The sequence below is a fragment of the Tachyglossus aculeatus genome, chromosome X3 (genome assembly GCF_015852505.1).
Source record: "Tachyglossus aculeatus isolate mTacAcu1 chromosome X3, mTacAcu1.pri, whole genome shotgun sequence".
In the NCBI taxonomy this organism is placed as follows: Eukaryota; Metazoa; Chordata; class Mammalia; order Monotremata; family Tachyglossidae; genus Tachyglossus; species Tachyglossus aculeatus.
Genome location: NC_052099.1, coordinates 34,206,703 through 34,217,744, shown reverse-complemented (window position 1 = coordinate 34,217,744; position 11,042 = coordinate 34,206,703). Strand labels below are relative to the sequence as shown.

General features: G+C 51.2%; 1 protein-coding gene across 1 annotated transcript; it reads left to right on the top strand.

Annotated features, from left to right (window-relative positions):
* The first annotated feature begins 9,261 nt into the window (after positions 1-9,261).
* MC4R (melanocortin 4 receptor) lies at positions 9,262-10,266 on the top strand. Its single transcript, XM_038770424.1, has one exon. The coding sequence runs from the start codon at positions 9,262-9,264 to the stop codon at positions 10,264-10,266; it is 1,005 nt and encodes a 334-aa protein (XP_038626352.1).
* The last annotated feature ends 776 nt before the right edge of the window (positions 10,267-11,042 follow it).

Genomic DNA, 11,042 nt, shown 5'->3' with positions numbered 1-11,042 from the left:
GCAGATTGGAGAAGCTATCTGCCTTGCCTGCCGGCTGTCCATATCAAAAACCAAGCCCCAGATTTGGTGTGTCATAGGGGAAATTTTGCGAAAATATGGTTTTGGAGAACAGCCTCTCCTGCATCAGCGACCCCTTGAATGAGAATGGCACTCAAAGCTTTGTCCTGTCACACCTCATTTTACAGCATCGTTTCCTGGGAGGGAGTATTATCTCTATTTTACAGAAGGGGTAACTGAAGCCCAGACAAGTTCTTCCCTCCCTGACAGCCATCTTCAGCTATTCATTCTCCAATGTTTTTTTCCCTATTTCTTTCAAACATGCTCATTTATGCCCTATCCTAAAAAAAAACCCTCCCTTGACCCCAAAACTCCCTCCAGTTATTGCTCCACCCCCATCCTACAATTAATTCCTCTCCGGACTCCTTGAGAGAGTTGTCTACACCCACTGTTTCGAATTCCTCCCCCACCATTACTCTCCTTGACCCTCTTCAATCTGGCTTCCACCCCTTCATGCCACCAAAACTGCCTTCTCAAAAGTCATCAATGAACTCCTTTTTGCCAAATCCAATGGCCTCTACTCCATCCTAATCCTCCTCAACCTTTCGGCTGCCTTCGATGCTTGTGGACCAACTCCTTCTCTTGGAAACATTATTCAACCTTTGATTATGTGGCACCGTCCTCTCCTGGTTCTCCTCCTACCTTATTCTAGGTGACCTTTCATGGGCTTCTTCTCTGCCTACCAACCTCTAATTGTGGGAGTTCCTCAAGACTCAGTCCTGACTTCCCTTCTATTCTCCATCTTCCCCCACCCCCTTGGAGAACTCATTTATTCCCATAGCTTCAGTTACTATATGTAGATGATCCCAAATCTGTATTTCCAGCCCTGATGTCTCTTCTTTGCAATCTCTTACTTCCTCCTGCCTCTTTCCTCTCTACTTGGATGCCCTGCCTACCCCTCAAACTTAAAATGTTTGAAACAGAACTCATCTTCCTACTCAAACCCTTTCCTCCATCTGACTTTCCCACCACCCTTCCCATCTCATAAATCATAAATGTTGGGCATTGTGTTGGTGCCTGGATGAGTCAAATAAGAGTAACTGGTTCTTCCCATCTCATAAATCCATAACCTTGGGATTCTCCTCTATTTATCTCTCTCATTCAACCCATATATTCAATTGCTCACCAAATCCTGTCAATTCAATATTCACAACATTGTTAATATCTTCCCTTTCCTGTCCATTCAAACTGATACTATGTTGATCTGAGTAGTTGTCCTATCCTGCCTTGATTACTGCATCAGCCTCCTTGCTGACCTCCCAGCCTCTTGTTTCTCCTCATGGGCTACAGATCCATATTTCAAACTGCTGCCTGGATCATATTTCTACAGAAATGTTCAGTCCATGTTTCTCCACTCCTCAAGAACCTCCAGTGGTTGCCCGTCCACCTCAGTCCCACAGCACTAAGGTACATAGCTGTAATTTATTTAGAGTACAGCCTGTTTCGGCCTCTAGTCTGTATGCTCCTTGTGGGCAGCGAATGTGTCTACCAACTCTAATACTGTACTCTCTCAAGCCCTTATCACAGTGCTCTCTACACAGTGCTCAATAAATACAATTGATTGATTAGGGGACCTGTCCAAGGACACACAGTAGGACCAGGGCATAACTAGGATTAGAACCCAGGTCTCCTGGCTCCCAGCCCGAGGTGGGGGGCCTTAGCCCTGGGCTATACTGCCTGTCAGGTCTGCCTGCGGGTTTAAAGGGCTAAGGATAGAGAAGAGTCTGGGTAGGAAAGGAAGCCACCCTCTACTGAGGGCTTGGCCAACCAATAATCATCTCCCAAAGTAAACCCCAAATGTCAAATGAGGTTTACTTTGCCAGAAAAGCCTTCATTCAATCCACCTCTGCAAACTAACTACCTCAGGGTAGAGTCCAATTAGCATAATGCCGACATCCACCAACACTTAATGGGAAAGAAGTAATAAAAAACAAACACAAATACTACAGAAAACCCATTACACAAAACTCACTAGAGCCAAATGAGGAAACTTGTTATTTAAGTCTTCAGAGAAAAATGTGCAATTTCCCAGCCAAAGGGACTGGCTGTCCGACATTCCATTAGAAAAAAATAAACGGAGACTATTTCTATTGAACAGAACATTAAGGTGTAAGTAGCCCATGACAGAAAAGTCAAAATAAAGTAAGGACTGTCTTTGCTCCTCCTGATTCAGTGTCATCATGATCATCAATAGCAGCACCTTTCCTGTGCAACTGCTATGTTGGGCATTGTGTTGGGGCCTGGATGAGTCAAATAAGAGTAACTGGTTCTGCCCCTGCCCTCGAGGAGCTTACTGCCTCTCAATAAAAGGTATTTTTTTTTATAATGGCATTTATTAAGCGCTTACTATATGCAGAGCACTGTATTTATTGTTTATTGTGTACAGAGCACTGTACTAAGCACTGGGGACAGTACAGTACAACAGCCCACAAAGAGCTTACAGTCTAGAGGGGAGTTTACAGTCTAATGGGGAAGATAGCTTGACAGATAGTCAACATTCAAAATGTAAAAGAACAAAAGATTATAGATTGCAAATCCCCAAAGATAGGCTCTGTCCTCTTATTGCACACTCCAGATGCTTAGAACAATGCCCCGCCAAAAGAAGGGCCTCGGTCACTACTGAAGAGTGGCTGATAGAGCACAGGCCCAGAAAATGAAATCACAAGGAGGCAGTTAAATACAGAACAGGTATCTCCAGGTCTATGCTAAAGACAACTGGCAGGCTGACATAATAGAAGAGTGGGAGTCTATCGGGAAGGCCTCTTAGAGGAGGTGACTTTTTAAAAGGGGGTTGAAGGCAGGGGATAAAGGTGGGGAGCAGGATAAGAGGAGTGGGAAGCACAATGGGTCAGAGACAGGAGAGTTGAGAGGCTAGATACAAGATAATTGGGTTGGACACAGTCCCTGTAACCCACAAAGGGCTCACCGTCTTACTCCCCATTGTACAGATGAGGGTACTGAGGCACAGAGAAGTTAAGTGATTTGCCCAAGGTCACACAGCAGACACGTGGCGAAGCTGGGATTAGCATTTAGGTCCTTTTGACTCCCAAACCTTCTATCCACTAGGCATGCAAAGTGGAATCCATCACTGAAGTTCCACAACCTGTACTGGAGCCTACTACGTTCAGAGCTCTGTACTGGCCACAGAGCTATATGCAGGGGGCTGTACTGGGCATCTACTATGTGCAGAGAGCTGGGCTGGGCACCATTAACTTCACAGAGATACTCAGAGAGATACTCTACATCCCTTCGGTCTCTAACTGTAACAGGTTGCCAGTGAGGCGATCTTGAGCAGAGAACCCAGGGCCAGGGCCCAGAGCCACTTTCAGGTGGCAGAAAGTGGCTCTGGATTTGGAAACAGATGGGGATGGGGATGGGCCTCACCTGAATCCCAGCTGCTACTCAGCCTGCCCATCCCACCCAACTGCTCGGGCACACCTGCTGCTCTGCTCCCCATCAATCAATCAATCATATTTATTGAGCGCTTACTGTGTGCAGAGCACTGTACTAAGCACTTGGGAAGTACAAGTTGGCAACATACAGAGACAGTCCCTACCCAACAGTGGGCTCACAGTCTAAAAGGGGGAGACGGAGAACAAAACCAAACATACTATCAAAATAAAATAAATAGAATAGATATGTACAAGTAAAATAAATAAAGAAATAGAGTAATAAATATGTACAAACATATATGCATATATACGGGTGCTGTGGGGAAGGGAAGGAGGTAAGATTGGAGGGATGGAGAGGGGGATGAGGAGGAGAGGAAGGAAGGGGCTCAGTCTGGGAAGGCCTCCTGGAGGAGGTGAACTCTCAGTAGGGATCTCAGTGGATCAGGGGTCTGCTCTCTCTCTAGTTGGAACTGGATCAGAGCAACCAGAGGGCCTGTCGTGGGAGCGTTCTAGCCCAGCCCCTGGCAATCACCCCAAGGTTGTCCCCGCTCTGGAGCTCACAGCCTCAAAGGGAGGGAGGGAAACCAGGGACTGTATCCCTATTTTACAGAAGAGAAAACTGAGGCCCAGAGAGGTTGACTTGCCCCAATCACCCAGCAGGCCAGCAGCAGAGCTGAACTGGAACCCAGGTCTCCTGAGGCCAGGCTGCCCATCCGAGAGGGGCAGCTCTGTTCCACTCTCTGCTCCAGGCACCCCAGAATGGTGACCATCCGGCTTTCTGCCCTAGATCAGCCTCCGGGTCAGCTGTGAAGAGCTGTGGATGAGCAGGGAGGGAAGAGGGTGAATTTTGGACCCCTGGGGGTCTCCACAGGAGCCAGAACAATCCAATCCCACCCTCCCAGGGCTCTAATTGGTGTTTCAGGGAAAACAGCAACCGCCTTTGAGAGATGAGTCAAAGCCTCTAAGGAGATAAAAGGCCCCGAGCCTCAGAGCCTCATCTGAATCATGGAGTGAAACGGTGTTCGCAACCTCTTCTCACTCAGACACAACCCCGGGCGGAAGGCAGAAGTACTGGGCTTCGAGCCTGAGCCAGCAACTCCAACATGGATGAAATTGACGGTCAGCAATAACCTGCAGATGGTTGCAAAGCAACTCAGAGGCTCATATTGGGGAGGAAAGAGGATCCATTGTTCAGCTGAAAATAAACATTGCTTCTTGGAGTCAAATTTAGAAGAGTCAAAACTGAGACCCTAACCCTGAGTCCCTCTCAAAGCCTCAGCCAGTCCCTCTCGAAGTCTCAGCCTTCAGTAGGCAGCCACTGTGAGCGGGGTCCCTCCTCTCTATCTCCCTCTCCCTTTCTTTCTCTTTCTCTCTCACGCTTCCTCCCTCCCTCCCTCTCCCAACCCTCGGCCTCCGACAAAGGCTCCACCAAGATGGGTGTCCAGAACAGGCGGGAAACAGAGCCAGGCTTCAAGACGAGAAGCAGCATGACTTTGTGAATAGAGCATGGGCCTGAGAATCAAAAGGATCTCGGTTCTAATCCCGAATCTTCCACTTAACTACTGTGTGACCTTGGACAAGTCACTTCACTTCTCTGGGCCTTAGTTACCTCATCTGTAAAATGGAGATTAAGACCATAAGCCCTATTTGGGATAGGGACTGTGTCCAACCTGATCAGTATGTACCCCAGCACTTAGTATACTGCCTGGAACATAGTAAGTGCTTAACAAATATTGTTTAAAAAAAAAAGATGGGACAAACCTGCCAGTGCAGCCAGAATCCACCCCATGGACACAAGGTGCAGAAAGAAGTGGTGACCCCATCTCGTCTGCCCAGCAGCACCAAATTAAGCAGGGAAGGCTTCCTGGAGGAAATGGGATTTGAGGAGGGACCAAGCAGATTTGGTGTAGGGGAAGCCCCGATAAGCAGTGTGGCTCAGTGGAAAGAGCAGGGGCTTTGGAGTCGAGATCGTTGGTTCAAATCCCCCCTCTGCCAATTGTCAGCTGTATGACTTTGGGCAAGTCACTTCACTTCTCTGGGCTCAGTTCCCTCATCTGTAAAATGGTGATTAAGACTGTAAATCCCACAGGGGACAACCTGATCACCTTGTATCCCCCCGGCGCTTCAAACAGTGCTTTGCACATAGTAAGTGCTTAACAAATACCATCAGCAGCAGCAGCAGCATTCATAGGGCCAGGTAAATGCCTGCCACCAAGTGTCCCATCTTGCTAAAGATTAAGGATAAAGATAAAGGATCAAACATCTGACTGGATCAGACTCTCTTCCTCCTCCTTCTCCTCTGCCGCTTTGTCTGAGCATTTGAAAGGAAATGAAATGTTGCTTTCCTTGGGAACTGTGAGTCTCTGATTCGGAGGTTTTTTCAACACCTGGAGATGGAAAGCCATTCTCATTTCTTTACCAACCTTCGCTCCTCCCTCCTTAGTCCTTCCTCCTTAGGCTGGGACGGTCTTACTCTGTTTTGGTAACTTCCCAGAAAGCTAGGCAGTGCCCAACCCAGAAAGGCTGCCTAATTCCTGCTGCCCGCCAAAGGACTGAGTGCCAAAGGGCATGCTCCAAGTCCCAGCTGGGGAAGGAATGGGCCCAGTGGAAAGATCACGGGCCCGGGAATCAGAGAACCTGTCTGGTTTGTCTGCTGTATGACCTTGAGCAAGTCACTCCACTTCTCAGGGCTTCAGTTAGCTCATCTGTAAAATGGGGATTAAGACTGTGAGCCCCATGTGGGACACAAACTGATTTTCAAGTATCTACCCCAGTGTTTGGTACAGTGTCTGGCACATAGTAAGCGCATAACAAATTCCTTCTGGACTGTGAGCCCACTGTTGGGTAGGGACCGTCTCTATATGTTGCCAACTTGTACTTCCCAAGCGCTTAGTACAGTGCTCTGCACACAGTATGCGCTCAATAAATACGATTGAATGAATAACAAATACCATTAAAACAAAATAAAGTGTCATGTGGTATTCTTAGAGCCCTAAACACAGAATACTTCCTATTGCCTGTTTACTGCCTGGTGGTTCCTGGACTGAATATCCCAAGGCCTCCATTTAGATTTGCCCCAAATCCTGTCCTCTTGACTATCGTCTGCCGGCAACGAGAGGCTGCCTGAAAGGCAGTGGGGGCCTAAAAAAATAAAACCCTCCATTTTCACAGCCCTTTTCATCCAGAAGAGTCTCGTGGGATCAAACATCTGACTGGATCAGACTCTCTTCCTCCTCCTTCTCCTCCGCCGCTTTGTCTGAGCACTTGAAAGGAAATGAAATGTTGTTTTCCTTGGGAACTGTGAGTCTCTGATTCGGAGGTTTTTTCAACACCTGGAGATGGAAAGCCATTCTCGTTTCTTGTTTTATCCGATCACGGCTACCTCTCCTGGCCAGCTTCTCCTCAGCTCTGCCAGAGCGGCAGGGTGAACGTCAGGATGAAGCCAGACATGGAAGAGCCCGGCTTTAGGCTGCAGGAGTTTTCTCGGGGGTGGGGGACGGTCTGGCCCTCTTCACTTATGCCGTTCCCCTGGCCCAGAACTCTGCCCCCTTTAAACTGGACAACTCTCTGTGTTCTCCACCTCCCTGGGACCCTTGCAGTCAGACTCTGGTTGTGCCCCTCATTGAGAGAAGTGAGGAAGTTGTGGCCCAGATTCCTGATGCACACCAACCCCAACCACTCAAGGATTACTGTGGCGGTGATGAACAAGATTCATTTTTTTCACTTCCAGCATATTCCCCGGCTCCAGCCTGGCAGCTGTGGCTGCTCTCTCTCCATGGCTGGCCGTTGCTGAGCCCCCATTCTGACCACAGACAATCCCCGTCCTGGATGGGGACACTGTGGCTCGCAGAAAGTCCGGCTGTGTTGTCCCCTCAAGCCGGGAAGCAGGCTCAGGCACAAGAAACGGGCCTGCAGGTGGTAAAGTGCCAGTCCAACAATCAATCGATCAATCAGGGGTCTGTACTGAGCACCTGATGAGTGCAGAGCTGAGTACAGAGTACTGGCTTAAGTCCAGAGCACTGAGGCTTGGTCTGGATGTGGAGCACTGCTCTGACAGCAGAACACTACAGTGAGTATTTGGGAGAGTTTGACGGAGGTGAGATGCATGCTCCCCACTCTCCTCTGTCCACCAGCATTGCAGCCAGCACTGGAGTGGGGGTGGGGGCCGCTAGGCTTGGTCTCCTGATTCCCAGAGCCATGCTCCCTGCCAGGGCAGCAGAACTGGCTAAGGTACTGCTGCTGCTGTTGAGAGAAGCCGGGGGTATGTCCGCTGGCCCAGAAAGTCAAATATTCTCAGCGGATTTGCTGGGAAATGTCACAGTGACCAAAGTCATACAGTAGAACTCCAGAGGGTTGTCAGTTTATGACCGAAATCTGGGCAAGACACGGAGAGAAGAATCCCACGGTGACAGGATAAGGGGCGGATTTCACAAGCGGATTTGCTTTTTCCCAAAAGTACTACAGTCATTCGATTTTGCCAAGACACAGATATTTCTCTGTGATATTGAGGACTTTGCAGCTCAAATGCCAGGCTGTTGAGGTTGTTAGGAGAACAGCTTCTTCTTGTCCCCTGATGAGTTGCAAATGTTGGCATGTCACATTCCTCTGTTACAGCCCCTTCCTTATTAATTATAATAATAATAATAACCATTATGGTCTTTGTTAAGTGCTTACTATGTACCAAGCACTGTTCTAAGCACTGGGGTAGACACAAGATAATCAGGTTGTCCCATGTGGGGCTCACACTCTTAATCCCCATTTTACAGATGAGGTAACAGAGGCACAGAGAAGTGAAGTGCCTTGCCCAGGGTCTCACTGCAGACAAGTGGTGGAGCTGGGATTGGAACCTCTGACCTTCTGACTCCCGGGCCACGCTCTATCCATTATTCCATGCTGCTTCTCCTTACCCTTCTCACTTTTCCAAACGCCCAAAGGCATCTCGTGCTGATTTGGGTGAAGGGTCGGTGCCAATCGAGCCATCGGACGAGCGGGCATCTGACCGGCACGTGGCCCTGATGGATAGGAATCGGAGAATCCGGAGCGGCCTGTGGAGCAGAGGGATCGGTGGTCTGATGGGACCCTCTCTCTGCCGGGGACAGTACCTTTTCCAGAGAGCCAGTCATGTGCTCTGAAAACTGGAAAAACCAAAGGAAGCCTCCCGTCTTCGTCATCTGCTCTCAGCACCCAGACTCAGATCCGGAGGCTCTGCCGGGCACTTTGCCCCTCTCAGGTCTGAGCAGCATCTCCAGTCTCCACGGTGCTGGAGCAGGATTGGCTGGAGAGCAGAGCAGAGGAGGAGCAGCATCTGCATCCTCCCAGCCCCCTCTCCCCCGGCCCCCATAAAAGCCCGCCACAGACGTGAGCTGCCTCCGACAGCCAGAGCGTTGCTCACAGTCTGAACGGCTTCCCCCTGGCTGCAGCCGATGGGATCGGGTCCGTCCAGAGGTCTCTCCGGGAGCCAGACAGGGAGCCGGAGTCGGACGGTCCAGGGGAGGCCGGGGGCCGGGCGCTGGCTGGTGCCGGAAGCTGAGCCCATGGAGTTGGGGACCTAATGGGGCAAAAGTCAGGATCGCCCTGAGCCCGAAGCTGGAAGGGGGTTTTGAGCCACCACCCTGAAGTCCCTCCACTGGCCGGCCAACCTGCGGAGAACCAGAGGGAGGAGGGCAGGGAGGGAGGAAGTTGGGCAGGCCCCACGAGGCACCACGTGCAGGGCCACCACCAGCCCAACCCACGAGGATACCGCCGGCCCCACGTGGGGTGAAACCACCGGCTAGGCATCAGGGGAGACACCACCGGCCCGGCTCAGCGGAGGATGAACTCCAGCCATCCCCGCGGGGCGCACCTGCCCCTGCGCTTCTGGAACCACAGCCAGGGGCTGGCCGGCACAGCCCCCGAAACCCCGGGCCAGGGCTACCCGGCGAGCAGCGGGGGCTGCTACGAGCAGCTGGTCGTCTCCCCGGAGGTCTTCGTCACCCTGGGTATCATCAGCCTGCTGGAGAACGTCCTGGTCATCGCAGCCATCGCCAAGAATAAGAACCTGCACTCACCCATGTACTTCTTCATCTGCAGTCTGGCCGTGGCTGACCTGCTGGTGAGCGTCTCCAACGGGTCCGAGACCATCGTCATCACGCTGCTCAACGCCACCGATGGCGGCGCCGCCCAGAGCTTCGCCGTGAATATCGACAATGTCATCGACTCGGTCATCTGCAGCTCGCTGCTGGCCTCCATCTGCAGCCTGCTCTCCATCGCTGTGGACCGCTACTTCACCATCTTCTACGCTCTCCAGTACCACACCATCATGACCGCCCGTCGCGTGGGGACCATCATCGGCTGCATCTGGGCCTCCTGCACCGTCTCTGGCGCGCTGTTCATCATCTACTCTGACAGCAGCGCTGCCATCATCTGCCTGGTGGCCACATTCTTCGCCATGCTGGCCCTCATGGCCTCCCTTTACGTGCACATGTTCCTGCTGGCCCGCCTTCACGTCAAGCGCATCGCTGGGCTCCCGGGCCCGGGCGCCGTCCGCCAGGGAGCCAGCATGAAGGGCGCTGTCACCTTGACCATACTGATTGGCGTCTTTGTCGTCTGCTGGGCCCCCTTCTTTCTCCACCTGGTCTTCTACATCTCCTGCCCCCACAACCCGTACTGCGTGTGCTTCATGTCCCACTTCAACCTCTACCTCATCCTCATCATGTGCAATTCCATCATCGACCCCCTCATCTACGCCCTGCGGAGCCAGGAGCTCCGGAAAACCTTCAAGGACATCGTCTACTGCTCTCCCCTGGGTGGTCTCTGTGACCTGTCGGGCCGCTACTAGTCCGGTCGGTGTCGGCGGGAGGCCGGAGGGAGGAGGGGCGGGAAGAGGTGGGAGGAGGGAAAGAGATGCGGTAGAGAAGACCCAGTCACCTTGATCAGATGCCCCTCAGACCCTGAGCATCATGGATGTGTTTCCCTACAGGTATTGCTCTAGTTCTGAGTGGCAGCCATCTGAATCTTGGGGCCGGTCCTCTCCCCCGTGAATGGGCTACCGGGAGAATGTCCTGCTCTCGATCTGGTTGGAAAAGGAAGAAAAGCGAAGTCGGGATTTAGGCTCTCTGGCGGGGGGAAATGATCTCTTGTTTAAAGTTCCTCATGGGGTCTGGGACTGTCTGGGTAAAAACCATGTCTTCAGCTCTTTCTGGCCACTCTGGACACTGACTTCTGCTTAGAACAGTGCTTGGCACATAGTAAGCGCTTAACAAATACCATCATTATTATTACCACTGGATTTCTCTACTGAAAAGCATTTGGGGGTACAGATGGAACTCAAGCACCTCGGGGAGGTGTTTAACAGAAAATAGTGCCTAATTCCAAGGCTAACTCTGTCCCAGAATCCTAAACGAAAGAACAGAAAACCCTTTTCCTTCCACTCCTGCCGAAATGATGGTGAAGTCAGTTGCCTCTGAGCCACTACAAATTGCTAGAAATGAAAGAGAGAGGGGCAGGGGTGATAGAGCCAAGGCCTCTTGAAGGAGCCTGGGTGTATCTGGGCAAAGCTGGTGTCGTTTTTCATCTCCTACCCCAGGTCTCCCTGCAAATTCGCTAGGGTCAGAG

What these genes read in the sequence shown, in the direction of transcription:
- MC4R (XM_038770424.1), top strand. Translation starts at nt 9,262, where the DNA reads ATGAACTCCAGCCATCCCCGCGGGGCGCACCTGCCCCTGCGCTTCTGG.